This window comes from Lacerta agilis, chromosome 16 (genome assembly GCF_009819535.1).
Source record: "Lacerta agilis isolate rLacAgi1 chromosome 16, rLacAgi1.pri, whole genome shotgun sequence".
In the NCBI taxonomy this organism is placed as follows: Eukaryota; Metazoa; Chordata; class Lepidosauria; order Squamata; family Lacertidae; genus Lacerta; species Lacerta agilis.
The window spans coordinates 27,331,920-27,353,749 of NC_046327.1; the positions used below are offsets into that span (position 1 = coordinate 27,331,920).

General features: G+C 41.3%; 1 protein-coding gene across 27 annotated transcripts in view; it reads left to right on the top strand.

Annotated features, from left to right (window-relative positions):
- Positions 1-21,830, top strand: part of ADGRL3 (adhesion G protein-coupled receptor L3) — a 337,100-nt gene that overhangs the window by 282,932 nt on the left and 32,338 nt on the right. For 13 of the 27 annotated variants that reach the window (XM_033172836.1, XM_033172823.1, XM_033172826.1 and 10 more), the window contains one exon: positions 11,825-11,953. The exons of 12 other annotated variants lie outside the window; for them this stretch is intronic. In XM_033172836.1, the coding sequence (XP_033028727.1) occupies positions 11,825-11,953 (129 nt within the window). Of the gene's footprint in view, positions 1-5,027; positions 5,176-7,539; positions 7,764-11,824; positions 11,954-21,830 lie in introns of those variants that run through there. 2 more of the 27 variants (XM_033172840.1, XM_033172846.1) reach the window with 2 other exon arrangements.

Consider the following 21,830-nt stretch of genomic DNA (forward strand, 5'->3'; position numbering starts at 1 on the left):
GTTGTTTGTCAACTCAGCTTCACACTGATTGGTCCTTAAGCCAGTCCAAGGTGTCTCCAGTCAAGATGTGAACACCTTTGCATGTGGTAAAGACATTCCTGCCCTATCCACTCCCCTTGGTGTACACACAAAGAGAAACAGATCTGATACTAATTAAGATACGTTGGTGTGAAGAGCTGGGGGGCAGGGAAGCGATGTGAAGCACACTGGGGGGAAACCAACTTCAGGCTTCTCCTGACTTAACTGGTGGTGATATGAACACACATTTTGTCTGAAAGAAACACAAACTCTAAACCTTCTTCTCTTTTTCGTTTCTAAGCTGAAATATCTCCAAAAGCATTTTAATTAATTCTGATTCTCTCATGAGGGAAAAGTTTTTTTAAAAAAAAATTAAACTATGACTGTCTCACTATAGCCCCAATCCTGATCAGACCCACCTGCAATTGGAAATTGGCAATAGCAACCTTGAATGTATAAATATTTGACTAAATATTTAAAGTATTTTATGTGATCTGCAAAGACATAATCTGAAACTTAAACAGGAAAAAGGAATAGAGTGTTATGGCAACTGTATTTATATATAATCAGTTTAATTTCAGTTTCATGTACATTCTCTTATAATGAGTCAAGCAAATTAATCTCAAATTCAAACAGTGGGAATCTGAGTCTGAAAGGAAATTAAAATTCATAACCTAATACCTTGATTTCCATCCCAAGTGAAACCTGAGTGTTTTCAGAATGAGGTCTCCCATCACCTCTTCTCTCCAAATATAATTAAGCTGTCGTTTGTGCTACTGAAACAATATACAGCAAAGCTAACTTAGCAGGGATACCTGGAGGCAGGTAGGGGTGTGGGTGTTATTTTTAGGCAGACTTTAAAATTATCCACTGATGAAGGCATATTTTCAAACTTCAGTAACAAAATTTACATTTGGACACTCTGCTTCTACCTAAAAACATGGGGAGCCGTTAATTTACATGCTTTTTTTGTTTAAAAGAGTGTTGTTTTTGTAAGGTTTAATTAGGGGTTGGTCTTTAATTTCTCTCTACATCTCATGCTGATGTATCCCATGACATTTGATACAAGCAGGGCGATGCTGAAAGGTTTTTCTCTGTCTCTTTGAACATTCCAATGGTTAGCTTGCTGGGGGCTTTCGGAAAAGCTGGAAAAAATATTTATTTAAGAGGGCATTCACACTGATAAATGTCATTTTATGGAACGTGATCCAATTAAAGTGAAGGACATGTTCTGGAACGATAGCTTTTAAATATATAAAAGAAATGTGCTAATTAGGCGAGCTGTGTTGAGATTTTTAGATTTTAAACGGATTTGTTTTACTTATGGTATTGTTACAAGCCCCTCACTTCCCAGTATTATAGGGTTTTCTTTACAGAAGAGAGCGCAGGACTGTTGTGCTATTTCTTTATTTGGAAATATACCAAAAGAGTATAGTGGGAGCAAACCGTCCTCCTATAGAAGATCCCCAGGCAGCAATTTCTGCAGCCCTTTCAAGGCTGCACCACAAGTTCTAGTTTACTCAAGAAACCCTTGGTTGTCTTTCATGCTGTATGAAAATTGCCCATGAGAAGTTTATGACTTTTATCACACCCATTTTGACATACTCCTTCGCAGAGGTTTGGCTCATGGGTCACTGCTTAGCTACTTCTTCTGTAGAGATTTGGGCATGGATGGGAATCAGAGCCGGGCAACACTCAGCCTGAATGGATATAAACGCCATTGAGCAGGATGCAGAAGTTCCCAGCAACCTGGTTTCTCCACACTCTCCCAGCTGCTGTGTAAATCACAGAAATAGCAAAAGCAGCAGCAAGATTAGACAGAAGAGGAAGAAAGGCAGGGCAAAATATCTGGCTAGGAGTAGCTTGTTGTATCCAGCAGAGTAAGCCCAGTGATATGCTATGGCTTCTCTCTGGAGACAAGGGTGTACTGTCTCAGGAACCTGGAAAGATTGCAATGAAAAGAGCAATCGGAAGACTGCAGGAGGTTCTTAAAGACTCTAGAGGGCACCCCAGTCCAAGAAATAAGGTAAAAAGTACTTGGGTGAGTTGAAAGCATCACTATGAAAATTGTATTAAAAGCAACTTGTCACCAGTGGAGGAAGCTAGGCTTCTTGTTCTGTAAACAATACCAGATATTCTGAAACCTTTTCTGTCTTCTGTGGAAGAAAAATATAGGGTTGTGCTCTGAGGGTAGCAGAAGCAGTGGCATTTCACGACTGTAAGCCGTTTTGTTCACTCCTCCCGCAAAAAAGGAAGAAAAAGTGGTGCATAAATCTACCTGCAGGGTTTGTGCCAGAGAGTAGCACTGGGTAAAGGCAGGGTGCTCGGCACCATGACAGTTATGCTTTCGGGTACCACATGGTTTATTTTGTCCCTGGTGCATTTCATGCAGGTGTCGCTGTGGTCTAAACCACTGAGCCTCTTGGGCTTGTCAGTCAGAAGGTCAGTGGTTTGAATCCCCACGATGGGGTGAGCTCCCGTTGCTCTGTCCCACCTCCTGCCAACCTCGCAGTTTGAAAGCACGCCAATGGGAGTAGATAAATAGGTGCTGCTGCGGCTGGAAGGTAAACAGTGTTTCCATGCGCTCTGGTTTCTGTCACGGCATTCCCTTGCACCAGAAGCAGCTTAGTCATGCTGGCCACATGTTCCGGAAAGCTGTCTGTGGACAAACACCGGCTCCCTCGGCCTGAAAGCAAGATGAGCACTGCAACCCCATAGTTGCCTTTGACTGGACTTAATCGTCCAGGGGTCCTTTACCTTTACCTTACCTTTAACTTCTATATAAAGCCTTTGGGAGCAGTCATCAGTAGATTTAGGGGAAGGTGTTATTGATTTGCTGCTCTGAGTCGGGAGTGTCTGTTATGTCTAAAACAGAGCCTGGATATAGTGGTAGGATGGATGAAGGCCAATAAACTGAAGTTGAATCCTGAAAAGACAATAGCCCCTGTGAGTGATCAGTTCTCGGATCTGAAGGTTGGGGTGTTAACCTACTCTGGTAGTGGTTACACTTCCTCTGAAGGAACAGGTGTGTAGTCTGAGGGATGCTCCTGGATTTGTCACTGTTACTGCAGGCCCAAGCGACGTCACCAGCAGGGAATACCTATTGCCCTGCTTCAGTTGGTTTGTCAGTAGTGGTCATTCCTGGATAGGGATAGCTTGGATACAGTGATTCATGCACTGGTAACCTCGACTGGATTACTATAAAAGACTTGTATGTGGAGCTGCCCTTAAAGTTTGTTTGGAAGCTGCAGCTTGCTGCAGAATGCAGGGACCAGGTTGCTCAATGCAGCTTCCTACCATGTGCCTCTTCTGAAAGAGCTGCACTGGCCACCATTTAGCTACTGATCCAAGTTCAAGGTTTTACTCCTTGGTTGATAAGGTTCTAAAAAGCTCATAACCAGGCATTCTCAATATAGACCAACCTGGTCGCTTCCATCTGTGGAGGAAGCCCTATTAACCCTGCCACAACCTGTAGACATCTTACCATGGTGCTGAGAAGGGCTTTCTCTGTGATGCCACCTACCATGAGGAACAATCTCCCTGCATGTGGTTGTTTCCACCAACAACTGAAAATGTATCTGTTTACCCCAGGCATTTTTCTGACCGTTAATACCAATTCCAGGTGTTTCTGCCTACAATGGTTGATGTTTTAACTTGGTTTTATTGACCTGGTTGTAGCTTGTTTCATTTGTTTGCGAAAAGCCTTGGTTGTGTTTCTTTCAATGAAAGACAGTGTATAGAATCAGTTAATTAATAATATCCATTGATAATTTGTGCTGTGATCCTGTGCTCAGTTCCATATGCTTCACTCCACTGACCACAAGCCAACAAAAGAGTTAAGTTTTAACTCTTTTGGGCTGTGACCAATTGGTACCATCCTTAGTTAGCTGACTCCACAGAACAGCCGTGGATTGGTTAAATTCTTTGAGTACTGAATATTATGAATTAATCTACCCTCCTATTCCAGAACTGTGTTTCCTGCAAGGCTCCTTTCTCCCCTAGAATCATGACTCTTATCACCCATCTCCCCACTTTGGCAGCAGTGGGGTGTGAGAGAGGCAGCAGAGAAGGACAAGGCAGGGGGCGCCATTTTCTGTTTTGCCTCATGTGGCAAAACACCCCAGGCCGGCCCTGCTGGAGTGGCACAATGGGCATTTCTCCATATCGTGATTTCATAGTGAACTACCCAGTAGCCTTAAAGGAAAATAAAGAGCTGCACTCTTGGGTGGCAAGTCTTCCAGTTTTCCTGTTTTGTAAAATGAGCAATGCAGTCTGTATGAATAGGGTTGGTTTCTTTAGCATTGTGTATTCTGCACACAAACCACTCAGATAATGGAGTGGGGAGTTGCCCACAAGTTCACCTTCTCCCCAAATAAGTGGCAGTTCTTTCTGAAGACCTTACAACATGATCATTTAGTGTGATTTGAGGTGTAGGCTGTGGTGTCGCACCCAATCAATCTGTGGCTGAGTTACAATTCTGTTGCTGAACCTTTCTGTAGGTTCATTGATAGGCATGTAACGTGTTGCTTTGATGTTCTCAACATCATCATCCAGGAGCTTTTACCCCATATATGATAAAAGATGAAACAACACCAGCTGAACAAAATTAAGTGTCTATATCACTGACACAAATGTATTGAACTCGCTCTCAATAACATGTAACACCAATCTTGTGTTTGCCTCAGGTTTTACATCCGTTGTCCTATTTGATGCCAGCAGCAACAATTTCAATATGACTTGGTGTTGGGAAGGAGTTCCTTGGGGGGGGCGGGACCGGGACCTTTTAAGATCAGCCTTATTTTATCAGCCATGAAAGTTGGCCTCATTCAGCATCAGTTCATAAAGACAGAGACCTGCCTTGTGGAATAAGCACACCAAATCCTTTTATGTTGCAGCTTGATGTGTAGAGTTTAACCTTGCCCAGTGCTTCCGTGTCTATTTCTTCCATAGAGGAGTTCCTGTGCAACACTTAGCATTTAGCACTGAACATTTATTTTCTTTGGCTTCAGATATATCATCCTCCAGAGCAGCCTGGCCACCATATAGAAGTCTCAAGAACATGTAGATCAGGGAACCAGGCCTCTCTTTCCAAACCTTGGGATTTCCCCAGGCCACAGATCGCTCTCCAGTCCTGCTAAACACCTAGCTGGAATGTCATTGAAGTGTAACAATGCCTGTTGGTTGCCTAGATGGAGAAGTGGGGTGGGTGCAGAATGTAGAAACTTCTGATTTCTGCATGGCTGGAATATAGCCTACTGTACAAAAGTAAGAATCACACCCATTTTTGCCTTTGCCCCTTTTATGCCTCTCACCTCAACCCCCCCCCCCATGATATGCCGCCCCCAGAAGGTTGCCCACAACAGAATGTATTGGTTGCACTTTATGGCATCCTTTTTACTCCATACAGTTAACCCTTTATGGAGGTGCCACTGTATTGCTACATCTTTTTAGAGCTGCATGAACTGGAGATGTAAGCATGTCATCCTGGTAACGTGCGTTTTAGGGAATAGTTACAACTTTGTCTGTTGTCTCTGTATGGCCTTAGTTTGCTAGAATCAATAAGAGTTTGTTTCTCTGAGGGGCAACTTGCAAGAGACCGAATGGAATGGGATGTGTAAAGCAAGCAAAGGTTGAAGCTTTTCGGTGAATGTTTCCCTTCTGCTGTAGGACTGTGACAGTAGAAGAGTCCTTGGTGTTACAATAGCACCTCCAAACATTCAGCCAGAATACTTGACCTTCTCAGCCACTATATACAATTCTTTATGAAGCCACTCTGTAGGAAGGCGAGACTTCCTTTCCCTTGATGGTAGTTCTGATAAACTTCCTTTGACATGTCAGGTTACATTTAGCTTCAGGTGCTATTAAATCAGTCACTTCAGACAAACAGACATTAGTCAAGAGATTTTAGGCATTTCTTATGGACATCATGGCAGAAGATGTGTAAACTCCAATTAACTGCTTCCACCTCCACTGACTACCCACAAAGGATGCAAAACTAAAATATCAAGTTTAAGACTAGGAGGGCAGTACAAGCTCTATCTAGGTCGAACTATATCACTGCTTAGATCAGTGATACATTATTTAAAATCATGTTTCAGTCTAGGCATATTAATCCATATGGCTCGGTTCCTTCAAAAGTACAATAATAAGTGATAGCCTAATTTATAAGCTCAGGATATGTAATTGTACCGAATGTGAGTCGCTGTGTAGTGACCCCTAGAAATATGCTGTTGATCAATTGTTTTTTTTTTTCCTTGCATTGTTCTCTTTTTGGTTTGTATTTGCAAAATAAAAATAAAAATTATTTTTTAAAAAGTTCAGAAAGACTTTTTCCAGTATAAAGATATTTTGATGCATAATATTCTTATTGCAGATTAAAAGGAAATTAAAAGGTTTGGATCTTCCATGGTTTGACTGTGTTCAAACGCATTATTCATTGAACATCTAAGCTCTAATGTGCAACTAAGTGTGCAATCTTAGGTATGTCTATATAGAAGTAATCCCCACTGAATTCAGTGGTGCTTACTCCCAGGTACGTGTGTATAGGATTGCACCATAAGAGAAGAATCAGCTTTCAAAAATATTTATGACTATTAAGAATGACTTGCTATCTTTGATGTATAAGTTGCTTTTAAAATACTGGTCTAAACCAAAGCAAGTAAAACACTTGATTGTCAGCTGCATCCAAAGTATAGCAGATAATATATCTAGGAAGATCTGGGAAAATAAAGTATATAAATCATCTTCAGCAATTAGAGGAAAAACAGCAAGGTGGTATACGACCCTAGTATTAATAAATAAGTTTAATAATTATTCTATAATCTCTTGGAAATGTTGAAGGAGCAGAGGAGTAACTTTTGATATACAGTGGGAATGTCCCATAGCAAAAGAAAAGAGTGTTCTGGAAAATAATTCATATATTATTAGGAAAGATCACAGAATAGCCTCTTCCACTAGATCCATTGCTTTCTCCTGAATTACACTGTTTATTCAATTAAACAAAAGCATAAACATTTAAAATGGTCACTACAACCCAAATCTTGCTTGCAAATATGAGCGATTGTCAGCAATGTACATAAATGAGTAAAGCTATGGGATCCCACACCTATGACCAAACTAGCAAATTATATACAAGGATAAAAGAGAAAACACAATGGTGGGATATATTTATGCCCCTATGGGGATGCCAATCTCACCCCTCCATCCTATCAATTGATGAGTGGAGCGAAGGTGATAACCTTTTCCTAGGTGATCTACACAGATCATCTGATGAAGGGCGAGCTGTGTGTCTGTGTGTGTGTGTGTGTGTGTGTGTGTGTGTGTGTGTCTGTGTGTGTCTGTGTGTGTCTGTGTGTGCCTTGTGTCCCTAACTCGCATATTAACCTTAATGGTTTGTTGCTCGGACTGAGACATTTTGTCAACTGGGGTTCCCCTGTTGCTCACAGAGGTGATGGTCGCATCTAGGGAAGTTGAATCTACGGAAACACAGCCTGACTTCAACTCTTGTCCATATATCTTCAGTTCAAGAGCTTTTCCCAGAGGAGTTACTAATGCTCCACACAGCGCCTGGTAGAGCTTGTCCACTTACTCCACTGCTACATCAAAGCTGGGACATCAGAAGACAGAAGCCATGGAAAAGCGGGGAACACCAGGAGTGGGCAGAAAAGCATGAAATGGAACCCACAGAAAAAGAGCTATGAGGAAGTGACATTCAGGGAGCCATATAGACTCTGACCTGTTTGTTATTAACCACTAGGCAATCCAGTGAGGTAATGGGCAAACCAATAAAGTCAACCTCAAACACTTACCTGTGTGGGATCTCCTTCTTTCCTGTTGCAAGTTACGGATGTCAGGTGGTTTGACATCCCCAGTGAGTCAATGACACACGGCCAGTCCCTATTTTCTGGTAGCTGTCCCAAATCATTGTGTCTCCTAATCTTTTTGTGTGACATGCAAATGTGCATTAGAGTTCTTCAGGTTTCCTCATCCAACTGCAGACCCTTAAGTGTCAATCATCGTTGATAGAATTGTGGCCATCCTATTTGACCTCAAAGTTGGTGCTTTCTCTCTTTATTCCGGGGGGTTTCAGTGATGATGAAGACTCTGGCCATGACTAGGGGGTAGCACAGACTCACCAATTATGACTGTCAGTCGTTAAACTATTCTGCTTCTAGATAGGGTCATGGCAGGAAGAAAGGTCTATGGAAAGAGAAGGCCTGGACTAAGATGGAAGCTGGTATGAGGGAATAGAGGAGCCTAGAGAAAAGAGGATTTGTCAGGTAGGTCTTGAGTAATAAGAGGAGACTGAAAGAGATACAAAAATTGGGGTTGTCCAGGGCCTGCATAAGTTGGAGAAGGCGTAATGATTCGTAATACTCTGACAAATCTTTGACTGTAAACCTAGGATCCAAAAACTGCCATAGCACAGGGGTAGCCAACATGGTCTCTCCATATTTTGTTTGACTCCATCTTCCATCATCCCCTGCCAGCATGGCTAATGGCAGTTGTAGTCTTACATCATTTGAAGATCACCGCATTGGCTACCTGTGTGCTATAGCTACCAATTCTAATCCCTCCTTCCCAGCATAACTCTGCCACCAAGATCAGAGGGAAAGCAAAGGAGAACCTGGCCCCAGGCACTGGCCTAGTTCATGTCCAAATGTGAACACACACAATAAGTTCAACTGCCATCTGTTTCCTCTCAATCACAGCATGCATGAGCTGTTTCACTAGTCTTCATAAAATGCTTAGGCGGAACAATGCATGTTTTCACTTTTTTAGTGTAACATTTAAAGCATTGTTGTAAAGTTGTTCAAAGTGTTGGGGATGAAGCAGAACATAAAATAAATAAGCAGTTGTAACTTGGATGGTAAGAAGGTCTCTGCATATTCTATACATTACAGCTCTTGGAACCTTGTCTGCGAAGCAGATAAACCACTAGGGGCATTCTTAGGCCCAGCATTGATTGACAGGACATTTCAGTTTTGTTTTCTTTTTCATTTTATATCCCAACACTCCTTGTTAAACTCTTCCTTGAGAATTATGGATTTGCTTTTTGTTATTTTTCAACCAGTTAGAATAGAGTAAATGAAGCCAAAACCACAACCACTCCTATCATTTTTGGAGCATCCTCGCTTTGTTGACTTCTGATAAATATACACAATTTAGATCAGGCATAGGCAAACTCAGCCCTCCAGATGTTTTGGGACTACAACTCCCATGATCCCTAGCTAACAGGACCAGTGGTCGGGGTGATGGGAATTATAGTCCCAAAACATCTGTAGGGCCAAGTTTGCCTATGCCTGATTTAGATACTAGAAAAGTAGAGGAAATTACAGTGGACGCTCGGGTTGCGAACATGATCTGTGCAGGAGGCACGTTCACAACCCTCAGCGTTCACAACCCACAGCACCACTTCTGTGCACGCGCAGATCGCAATTCGGTGCTTCTGTGCATGTGCAAGCACCGAAACCCGAAAGTAACCCATTCCGGTACTTCCGGGTTCGGCGCAAGCACAACCCGAAAAAACGTAACCCACAGCGTTCGCAACCTGAGGTATGACTGTATAGAATACAGAATCTTACTGAGGAAAAACTGGAGCTGCTCTTCCCTAGCTTAACAGTTAGCTTGTTCTAAAGAACCCAAGCCCAGTTTTTTGTAATGACTCCTTTGAGAAAGGAGGGTCTGCCCCCTATTCTCTTACTCTCTACAAGAAGATGAACAAGGCAGAGTCTCTAAAGGAACAAGGGTGCAGCTAAAATTCTCTTGAAAATGGCAGATGACTGAAGCTACAGTAGCTTGGTAAGTGGATCTAGAGACACGATTAACAGAGACTGAGTGGAACTCCTATGTAGTTAAGCTTCACCTGAAAACTATTTTGGCGAGAACCTGGAAGGTCATGTTAAAGTTGATACACGCATGCATCTAACTCCTGTTGAGTGGGAATGTCTCTGTTGCACTCAAGGTGATGATAGGTACAGAGGTCATTGATTCACCTGTGGTGGGAATGTGATATATATATATATATTTTTAATGGAATATGATTTTGACTACCATTGGTGACATTCTTCAACAGGCAATTCAGCAAGATCCTCTCTTGGTGTTATTATTTTTAGAGAACAACAAACAGGTTGTTCAAAAAGAGTTTATAGTACCGCTATTAATTGTGGCTCACATATCACAAGATAAGGCAAACATGCATGGATGTATAGTTTCCTTTTTCCTTTCCCTTTTCAATTTGCATTAAGTCTCACATGGGAGCCTGCTGTGTAGTTTGGTATCAACAGTATCTAATCCTATCAGTTATGCACCAATTTGTGTTAACAACATAAGGATGTCATCAGGTAGAAACCGCTTTTTTACAGCTCCTAGCTGGTACAATAATATGCATGCTTTAGAAACTATCACTAAGCTCTGTGGGCCTGTTGTGTCACAAGGCCCTTTTCCCCATGGAGCACTGACCCTTAGTAAGCCCCATCTGATTGTACACCTGCTCCTCTTTCTTTCTCTTTTTCTCTCTGAAATGTTTTGGGTTTCTGTCTTAGGGTAGAATCTAACTGGGCATTATCCTATGCAAGCCCCATCAGAATAAATAAAAGTTCTACCAGATCACAGTAGTTGGTGATTGGACTGTGTCTTTAGGTAATTGTTGCAAATGTCCCTGTATTATTTTTGTGGGTACCAACACAAGAAAAATAGTCCTCTTTCATTACCACAGTTTTTCATTACCACAGTTTTTCATTATCACAGTTTTTCAGCAATTCTTCCTAGTCTTTTTATATCACTCCTTGCTGCCCAGACAGAAAAAAAATGATGTACTTGAGAAACTATATTCTCTCCATCTCTGTCTGTAAATCCTCTCTAGAATTTTTTACCATCCCTATGGGACCTGTGGCTGATTTCAGCAGGATCCTTATTTCTGTACTTCCCTTGTTCATATCAATCTTCTTTTAACACTAGTTTATATAGACTTATTTCTTTTGCTATTCTTGGTCTTTGTGAATTACACTATAAAGAACTTCCGTACTAGTGGACTTTATATCAAGGGTCTAGATCCCCTCACCCCGACCTAACATTCTGGCATGGCAAATGAACATTGATTTGGCCACTTAACAGTTTGAAGGTTGTGTTTGTAAAAAAAACAAGGAACTGTAAATGGGAAGGGGATACCATAATATCTAATTATTGACTCACAGTATTGTATACATCTGAATTTTACATTGTCTATCATTACAAAGTGCTTTCTAAGGGTACATCCTGTCCCAGGGGTGACCCCCCTTCTTGTAAAAGTAAAGATGAATCATATCACATTACTTTATATATAGAAACATTATTTGTTGTGTTGTCAGTAAACTCTTCCAAATGTGAATAAAGAGCAGTCTGTATTGGGAGTGTAGCAGTAGAGCCCAAAATCTGGAAGAAACTCATGACTCATGTTAGAGGGTGTTAAATGTGCCATTTTATTTTAAGTTACGCTCATTATATTTGTTTGGCCTTTCCTTTAGAGTGATCATCTTCTTTTTTTATGTGGCAAACATGCTGAGTGTCTCTTCCATTTACACTCTGAGCAGTTGGTTGGGGACATCCTGAATGGTTGGTTTAGCATCCCTTTCCATCCTTTTTTGTTTGCATTCTCAGTGACATCTGTGCTTTGGTGGCATTTATCTTCCCAGTCGAAGTAGCTGGCTGCTTTTAATCGGGACTGTTGAAATTATTGTCAGTCTGAATGTTTTCTTTTTTTAATCATATTTGCCTGATTGACCTTTTTTTGCTTTTTTTTCTCTGTCTTTCTATTGGGCTGCTCCAGGAGCCATGGCTAACCATCTTATAACCAATGCTCTCCTTCGTCCTCATGGCACTAACAACCCTTATAACACATTGCTCGGGGAATCGGCCGTCTATAACAACCCTTCTATCAGCATGTACAACACACCAGGTGTGGTGGAGTTTCTCTCATTTTTCTAGTGAGAGTCCCATTTTATGTGGCTTTTATAGGCACATTTTCTTCTTTCTTTCTTATTCTTTCCTCCCCTTTATTTTTGAGCACAAATAATTATTTCCCCACCCATTTCAGAACATTTTCCCATTTTTCCCAGGCTTTTTTCTTGAAAGGATCTAAATTAATTTTGAAAGACACCCATCAGTCAGATCTATTCAGATGTGTATGACCTTTTGTTTTAATATTTTCAGTGTTGTGTTTGGTCACTTGTATCCATTTATCTCTTGTGTATCTGTTTGTCAAACATTCATTTGAGAAACAGGAGCAGTGTCCAAGGTAAGTGATATCAAAATAGCCTTTTAATGCTAAAAACGCCAACGCTATTGTTGAGTTTTGAAATTCAGAGCAGGATTGGGCTAGTAAAGAATATACCCCCAACTGTTGTTTAAAAACAACAGCAGTAGCAGCAGTTAGTTATTTAGCAGTAGTAATAAAAGCCCCAGGCCAACTACTTACCGGTAGTTGGTTTAATCCTCATTGAAATAAGTGAGACTTACTGTAGTCACAACAAATTTGTTCTGCTGGTTTTAATAGGACTTAAGTGCAGTCATCTTTAGTAGGACTTGAAGTCACAGCGTATCATTCCAGATGGATCAAGTAGAATTCTGCAATCAAAGAAGTTAGCATAAGAATGCAAAGATCTTACCAGTAAAGCCAGGGAAGTTTGTCTGACATGACTATCTGAGATTTTGGCCATAACAATCTCTTTACACAAAGATAATACAGGTGTAAACAGCACCTCTTTGGATTATATAGCCTTCTAGTATGAAATGCTGAATGGTCTTATTAGCTTTTCATTCCTAGAGATGAAATTTTATTTGATATTCTTTTGAAAAAAATTCCATATAGCACTTTTTATTCATATAAACAATACATTTAGTTACATTAAAATGCTAATATAGCACATAAACTGCTCTGGTACTTACCCATCATAAACAGTGAAATATTTTTTTTTTCTTAATATAAAGCATTAATCATTTCAAAATTTACCTTTTAGTCTCAAAAAGTAACTTTCCATACTGGATAATAATATTGAGATTTCTGTATCTCCCATGAAACTGGAAGAAATAAAATTTCATTTCTGATGCACAAATGTTCTCTGGTGGCTATGGCAAGATACGATTTTTTTAAATTATTAGACTCTATGGGTGAGAACCAAGCTAAGTTAGTTACACAGATTTCACAGCAGAGCTCAAGTCTTGACTGTCTCATCCCATTGACTTCATAGGGACCTGCGTTCAACTTCGCCTGCCTCCAGCACTTTGACAAGATCTTTCATTTCAAATATCATTATCTATGCCAGAGTTTCCTCTACATTGATTTGCACCATACTACATTGATCTCATTGGCCATACTCTCTGTTTTTAACTAGAACACAAATCATAAATAAAAACAGCACACAGTCCCTGGAAACAAAGTGAACAGTGTTACTGTTTGTTCCATTTTAATCACTGATGAGAATTGTAAACTTTTTGAACAAAGCAGTTGCTTATTTTATGTCACATTGTTTCACACCCATCTATTTCATATGCAAATACATTTCAGTGCTACAGGAAAATGGAAGTCTATGCTAACCATTGGCATTTGATAGCTTGCCTCAATATGCTTTGCAGCTTTACCTTGAACAGAGTCGAGGATTTTGTCAGTTTGTTATCATGTATAAAATGTTATCTGATGAGGTAAGAGTAGTGAGCCATTACACTTATTAGATATCACTGAAATCTGGCCCATACTAACCTGACCTGCAGCCTGACAAAACTCAGCTAAAATTCTTTACACATTATTCCACAAACCATCTTTCCTTTTTGGCTCTGTGGCCATGGGTGAGCTGAATTACTCACAAAGCAGCTGTCGGGCTAGGCGTCATGGCAGTTTATTTTGAATGATAGAACTGATAAAGTAATGAACCATGAGAAAACTGCGTAGGATCTCAAGGGCACTGCTGCAGCCCAGATCAGCTTGGCATGACTTACGCAATCATTTTCCAGCTTATTATTTGTAATCCATGCTGGGTTTTAGTCTACACAGGTTGAATAGATTCATGAAACAGTAGTCATCTGAGAAGACGAACAGACCCTGATTTGTTCCATTGCCATTTGGGGATATGTGGGAGTATGAAATGCTCAGGAGATCACTTCACCACACATGTATCTAACAAAGTCTGTGGCAATATGAATTGGCCAAGAGGAAGAGTATAGTTTGCTAGAGGTGTGTGTGTGTCTCAGTGGGTTGTACCCAAAAACCATATGCATGTTCTCTCATATTCCAGGTCTACATACTGAAATAAGCATATTCTCTCTCCCCCACCACCACCTCTATACGGACCTCCTTCTCTTCCCTTCTCTCATCTCCATCACTGTTAGCCTGTGTGAAAGTTAAGCAGCAAGGTTAGACCAGAAAAAGCATACTGGCTGCTAGAACAAGATGGATCACATCTTGTTTTCCATTCTTGTTTAAGTAAAAGAACAGGCAATTTAAAAGATTAAAAAGCTGCTTCAACTATTTCTGTTAATTCTAACTGATACAATCCAGTAAACTGCAGAAAGGTAACAGAAACCTCAGGAACCTTTCTGAATCAACAGACATTTCGTGTCATTTTTATTATGCATATTTTCTAATTATCCAGTCTGTCAAAATTCATTGAAGAATATGCTTTATTCTCATGATAAATTTTGAGTAGACATTAAGGGTGGGTTGGTGTGAAAACCTCCTTTGGAGAAAACCCTTCATGATTGTCTCTGTCACTGTCCCTCCCTGTTCCTGTGCCATTTTGTGTTCTTAGATTCATTCTTCTTTAGGTAATCATAATGGTGCATTGCCTGTGCAATGTGATGATGTCATGTTGCCACATAGCCAATCAAAACTGGGAAGTAGTGAAGTTCCTAGAGAGAGGGCAATGCTTAGTCGTGTTCATTAATTTTGATGGGTTTGCTCTGAGTGAAACTTAGGTTGGATCTAGACACATGAAAGAAATGATTCAGTTAAATGCTTCATATAGGGAAATCCCATTGGCGAAAAACGGGACTCCACAGCGCCATCTGGTGTCACGGAGTTGTAATGCATATAAAGCGCTTTATCTTTACCGATGTACAGGTAGTTGAGTCCTTAGTTGAATACCACCTGTTGCCTCTAGCTTCCCAAAAGTAAGGTTCCGTTGGAGCCTTGGGCAGCAGTAAAGCAGGCACTTTTCAGGTGTCATCGCATCTGAAAGCACCCAAAACCTCAACTTCTTTCAAGGTAAGCTTAGGGATTTAGAAACAAGCTAGTTTAGCAAACAGGTAGCACACACACACACACACACACAGCGCTTTTTCAGAAATGGAATTTATTCCACAATTTTATTTTTATAAGAGAAAAAGAAAGAATTATGGACTAGAAAAAGCCATCAAGATATCTGTATGCATTTACTTTTAAAAAGCATACTTTAAACGTTGCAAGGTTAGAAAAAAAGAATGTAACAGGTTCCATACAATGGTGCTCTGAGATGTTAAGGTAATCCAGGACTACAAGCTCTAGGGAGCTCTGTGTACACAGTGTGGAGATAAGCTAAAGCCTCCATTGTTTTCAAGAGGAAGAGCTGGACAGTTAGCAGCAGAACAAAGCTCAGTATGGAAAAATGTAAAAGCTTTATCGTGGGCAAGAAGAATTAAAATGTTTTGCTGCCATTCTTTAAATAAGTGATTAAACTACAACCCTTGTGAGAAGAATTTGAGATGATATAATGGGTGACACTGGTCAACAGGATACGTTTTGTACCAAAAGAGTGTCGTTTTTCTGTGCCTGAGTAGGAGAATTATTTCCAAAACTTGGAAATTACAGCATTGGTAGTGAAATCTCCTGTGGAATCAAGTGGGCACAGCTGTTCAGGAAAAGTAGCAGGGGAATTTTGGCTTCTTTAATCTCATTTATCGTTGGCTGCTTCTTCCCGTGGTAGCAAGGAGCAAATGCCTCTTGCTACCACAGCAAAGCCTGTGGGATGAGGAAAGAAACTGTAGGCTGTGAGCAGTACAGATGACACCCCCCCACACACACACACACTTATGCAGGGGTTATGTTCCAGCACCCCACACATGTAAGTGAAAATCGCGTAAGTGGGGAACACCCTCTTAACATCTTTTAAAACCCTTTCTGCAGTCCAGATCAAAAATACTGTACCAAAAATATCCACAACTGAAATTGAAGCTCTAGGGCCAGCTGGAGAATGTGCTAGAAATCTGCTGCAGCAGCAGCACTAACCCCATGTGTCAGCTGTTAGGCAGGGAGGCTGAGCAGCGTAAAAAATATTTAATTATTTCCTGGTGCCACGTGTACACACAGTCACATGCAAGTTGATCGCGAGCAAGTGGAGGGATGCCTGCAAATGGGAACAAAGTTTTCCGTAGTCTGTTTCCCACCCTAGCAGCTAGCAGGACTTGGCAGGAAAGCAGTGCAGTCCAGCCATTTCCTTTGGGGCAGAGAAGCATCAAGGGCTTTGGCTCATTGCTTTGTATGGGAGGCCAGGAAGGAATGTTTCCTGCTTTTCCCGATTGGTTATTGAGCCGGTGTGTTTCTTTCTTTCCCCTTTTCATGAGCAGGGTTTGTTTTGCTTTGATTTATTCCATTTGGCTATGTCTGCTATATATTTTGTTCTTTTAAGACTACTTCAATAGAATGACCAGCATGGGTGTGGGAAATGGCACCAGAAATCGTAACAATGAGAAGGTGTCTGGGAGCTCTATCTTATCTGAGATTGGTGAGGTGTGGGGCAGGGCACTAACAAGACTATAGCAGCCCTTGAAGTGAAGATAGACCAGGGGTCAGCAAACTTTTTCAGCAGGGGGCCGGTCCACTGTCCCTCAGACCTTGTGGGGGGCTGGACTATATTTTGGAGAGAGAAAATGAACGAATTCCTATGCCCCACAAATAATCCAGAGATGCATTTTAAATAAAAGCACACAATCTAATATAAAAACACCAGGCAGGCCCCACAAATAACCCAGAGATGCATTTTAAATAAAAGGACACATTCTACTCATGTAAAAACATGCTGATTCCCGGACTGTCCATGGGCCAGATTGAGAAGGCGATTTGGACAAATCCAGCCCCTGCGCCTTAGTTTGCCTACCCATGAGATAGACTATCAGCTTGCATCTCTCTGTCCTTGCTAGGGAAACAGGTTATCACTCATCAGGAGTAGCTTAGCACCAAACTAGACATGATTCCAAACATGCCATTAGAAAGCTCCTCCATTAAAAAAAAATACTAGGAGATTTCCCCCAGTACTAATGTCAGTGCAGGAAAGTGGTGGTGGTGATATTTGTTATGCCTGCAGCTGGGGAGGGAAGGGTGTTTAAGCTTTGCAATAGGTTGCTCAATTAGGGTATTTTACCCCTCCGCTTTATATATTTTCCAAAACTGCCATAGAAACTCATGTGTGTGTTTTTATCCTCCTCTCCCCATGCACTGCAGTCCTAATGAACCCACCACTAGCGCTGTAACATTTTAAAAAGCCATTTTGACATGATTTCCAATTATGTGTCTAGCTTGGCCCTCGGGCTTCACCTTGGTGATGTCAGGGGTACAACATGGCTGGCTACTCTTGCCAGTCTCCCTGAGTATATCAGGGTACGGGGTTAGAATGACCCCTCCCCCTTCACATTGGTCTTAGCAAAATGAAAAAAAAAATGCTTAGAAAAGCAGAGGCAACACTTACCGGTATTTCACACTCTCTACCACTGGCATGTCCAAAGTCCGGCCCAGGGGTTTAATCCGGCCCATCAGCCATTCTAATCCAGCCCCTGTGGCAGTTTATTTCCTGGGGTAAAATTCTAAAAGAAGATCAACAACTTCAACCTTAAAACAGGTCAACAACTTTGGAGGGAAATCCAAAAAAGAAGCTCATTCAACTTCAATCCTAAAAAAAGGTCAACAACTTTGGTCGGCCCTCACACATGTTCACTTTATCAAATCTGGCCCTCTTTGAAAAAAGTTTGGACAATCCTGCTCTACTGGAAGGTGGGCAAATAAAGCTTTGCAAGTCCAGATAGGAAATCTTAAGTTGAACTTCAGGAAAAATTTCTGAACTGTTAACGGCAGGTGAACAATAGATTAAACTGCTGGAGGACATAGTGAGAGCTCCTTTGAGATATTTAAGACAAGCTTGCACATTTTGGGGTACTTCCGATGCAAGGTATCTTGTCCTAGGGAGGTGGCTTAGTCTTACAGTCCTTGGTATAATATGTGTTTTGTTTTTTATTATAAATTTGTGAATTTATAATATACCCCATGTTTCAAATTTACATGACTTGCAAATACTGAAGTTTGATCTTCTGGTTTCAGGCTTCCACTTTCACAATGGGGCTTCCCCCTCTCTCCTGCCCCTGGCTTGGGGGGTGGGTGGTTTGGAAGAAGCCCCAGAACAGCACAGAAGGGATGGGGGTTGGTTCTGTCTGGCAAGCTGATACGCTTGCGGAGAAGGAACGTTAGCAATAGCGAGATTTAAATTCCACCCCTAGGATTTATACTTATTCACCTTTTGTGGCAGACTCTACCTTAGAGTCTACATGAAGCATTTGGTTTTAGAACAGTGACCCAACCGAGGGAACTTCCCCTGACAGCACCAGAAGAAGTGCTCCTGGCATGAAGGAGAAAGCCTCTCTCCCATATGGAGATGCTGCAAAGAAGAAAAAGAGGGACGTGGGTGGTGCTGTGGGTTAAACCACAGAGCTTAGAGCTTGTCGATCAGAAGGTTGGCTGTTTGAATCCCCAAGATGGGGTGAGCTCCCATTATTCAGTCCCTGCTCCTGCCAACCTAGCAGTTCGAAAGCACGTCAAAGTGCAAGTAGATAAATAGGTACTGCTCCAGCGGGAAGGTAAACGGCGTTTCCATGCACTGCTCTGGTTCGCCAGAAGTGGCTTAGTCATGTTGGCCACATGACCCAGAAACTGTCTGCGGACAAACGCTGGCTCCCTCAGCCTATAGAACGAGATGAGCGCCACAACCCCAGAGTCGTCCGCGACTGGACCTAACGGTAAGGGGTCCCTTTACCTTTACGTCACACTCCTGCCACAGAAGACTTGGACAATGCATTAGCTTTTTACACATCCATAGAGAAGGAGGCACTTGGAAATTAAGAAAGAAACAGGGAAAGCTCTCAGGACATCATGGACTCTAAATCTAAATAATGAAATACCGGTAAGTAAAACCAAAACTGAAGCCCTAAAATTGTGGAGAAATGTGGTGTTCTGTCTATGGTGAGGAAAACATTAAGACCAAAAAGGCTGCTCTGGCAGCAGCAGAGGGAATTCTCTGCTGTGCAACCCCTTGCAGCACCTTCTGCTTCAGATGGTTGCAGAGATTTCAGGGACTTCCCACCCAAATTTTGAATTGAAAGGGGCCAGTCAGGGCCAGTCTAGGAGGCATTGATCTGCAGGCTGACCTGGAGGAGCCTGTTTCCATGCAGATCCGCCTCCAGGTCATATATTACGGCTGTGCTGCAAGTGGGCAGCGCAGTTGGCAACGGTTGTCCCACCCACCCACCCTGTATGTCTTTGCATTCTCCGAAGTTATGTGGACAGTGCTTGCATGACCTTGCTGTAGAATTATTTGGTCGCCATATTCAGGGCCAGAATCAACACTAATGGAGCAATCAGCCAGCAACCAAGCTAGGCTGATTTAGGATACATGCCTGGTGCCTATGCCAAAGCCTACTTACATCTGAAATCAATAAAAATTGTGGCCATTTGAATCCCAGATTGTTGTCCTGTCATTACTGCTACCTTCACGCCCCTGAAATCTGAGCTCACTGTGCCTAGGCCCACAAAGCAACAGGAACTTTGGTTCAATACACGTCAATAAGGAAATAAAACAGGTCCTTTGTGTGCATTTTCAAAATAGCCTGAAATAAAGGACAAGCTCCATTATGTGCTTAAAAACAAACAAACTAGAAAGGTCTTGTACATAATGCTTCTGGTTGTTCTGAAACTGCATTCCAATGTAATCATTGGGGAGGGTGGGGTGATCATACATAATGCATTCTCCATCAGATTTTTGTTTGTCTTAATCAAGAAACAGTAATACCTTGCATATTCTCAGTATTCCTTCTTGCTTTTAAAACATTTTTTCAACAGGGTTTCTGATTGTGAGGATATTAAGCATGTACAGGCAAATGCCCTTCTGCCTTTCACACTAAAAATGTGAAAAGATAGGCTTTTCCTGCATATCTTTCCTAGTCAAGGCAGGCAAAAGTCTGGATATTTATTGCAAAAGAGGGGTTTCGTTTCATAACTCTGTCATATTTTAAAGTATATGTATATTTATTTCAGGTATAACTAATTATTAGATGACTGAGGCAGAATGAGTAGAACTTTTGTAGAGCAATGAAGGTGGAGAGGATGAAATTCATTCCTACAGGCATATAGTATAACTGCTGGGCCTTCCTTGCTAGCTTGTAAGTAGTAAAAGGGGTCATTGCTGTACATGACAGGACACAGTTGACAAATGCCTAAAGATTGGCAGCCCTTGAAAGAAGAGCTTATTAGCCTGACTAGAAAGATGGAAAGGAAAACAATCAGCTAATGGTGGGTGTATTGGCTCAGTTCTAGACTTACCAGGTAAGTCTGTTCCATTTCCATGAGAATTTTTCAGTTGAAATTCTGAAGAAACCTTGTGAGGGTGGGAAAAGTTGCAACCAAATGTAAGGTGGTCCAACTGTTGCCTCTGAGTCTGCTTTAAGCTTTTAAGCATCTGGCTGTTAACCAGAAGGTTGGTGGTTTGAGCCCACCCAGGGACAGCTGTGGATTCTTGCATTGCAGGAGGTTGGACCAGATGATCCTTGGGAGTTCCTTCCAATTCTACAATTCTGTGATTCTATGAAACAAGCCAAAGGGCTTTCCAAAACCCTGTAAGTCCTTCCAAGAGCATAAATGGGAGGGGTGGGGATTTAGTTCATACATTAAGGTGGGGAAAGCACCATGCAATGGGGTCCTTAACTCTTTGGATTATTACAGGTTGGTAGCCGTGTTGGTCTGCCATAGTCAAAACAAATTTTAAAATTTTTTTAAAAAAATCCTTCCAGTAGCACCTTAGAGACCAACTAAGTTTGTTCTTGGTATGAGCTTTCATGGTATCTGAAGAAGTGTGCATGCGCACGGAAGCTCATACCAAGAACAAACTTAGTTGGTCTCTAAGATGCTACTGGAAGGATTTTTTTTATTTTTTGTTTTGTCTTTGGATTGTGTTTGCTGCATTCTCATACTTCAGTTAAATACTTATGTGTACAGTTTGTGCTGTAATGCGGTTCAAAGACAAACACATAATGCACACATTATACATATCACTTGGGTACACTTGATATTTGAAGAACTGAGTCTTCAAACATATAGGTATTTGAAATTCAATATATCTGGTATTTAACATATGTTCCATTAAATGTGGCCTTCAAAAAGATGATGTGCATGAAACTTTCAACTAGCTTCTATTCCCATTCCCATTACCTGCCTTCTGATGAAGTGGTATTTGTAACTGAACAAGTGGCTGAGAGTCTTCACCCCTACAGCATGAGCAGTTGTCTTACGTTTCTGGCAGAGATATTCTTTTGAGAGTTGTCTCCATGGGTACATCTTATAACAATCACTGCTAAAGAGGTACACAAATTTAGTACTTGCCAGTGTCTTTAGTTGTTTTGGCAACCCTATCCTGTCAGATAAAAGCAGCTGCCCTGGGAACTTGTTTGAAAAAGCAAGGTAAATATGTCTGCAAAAATAAATAACTTACTGATGATCCTTCCCATTACTTGCAAGTTCCAGCACTCTGGGCATTTAAACATTTGTAGGA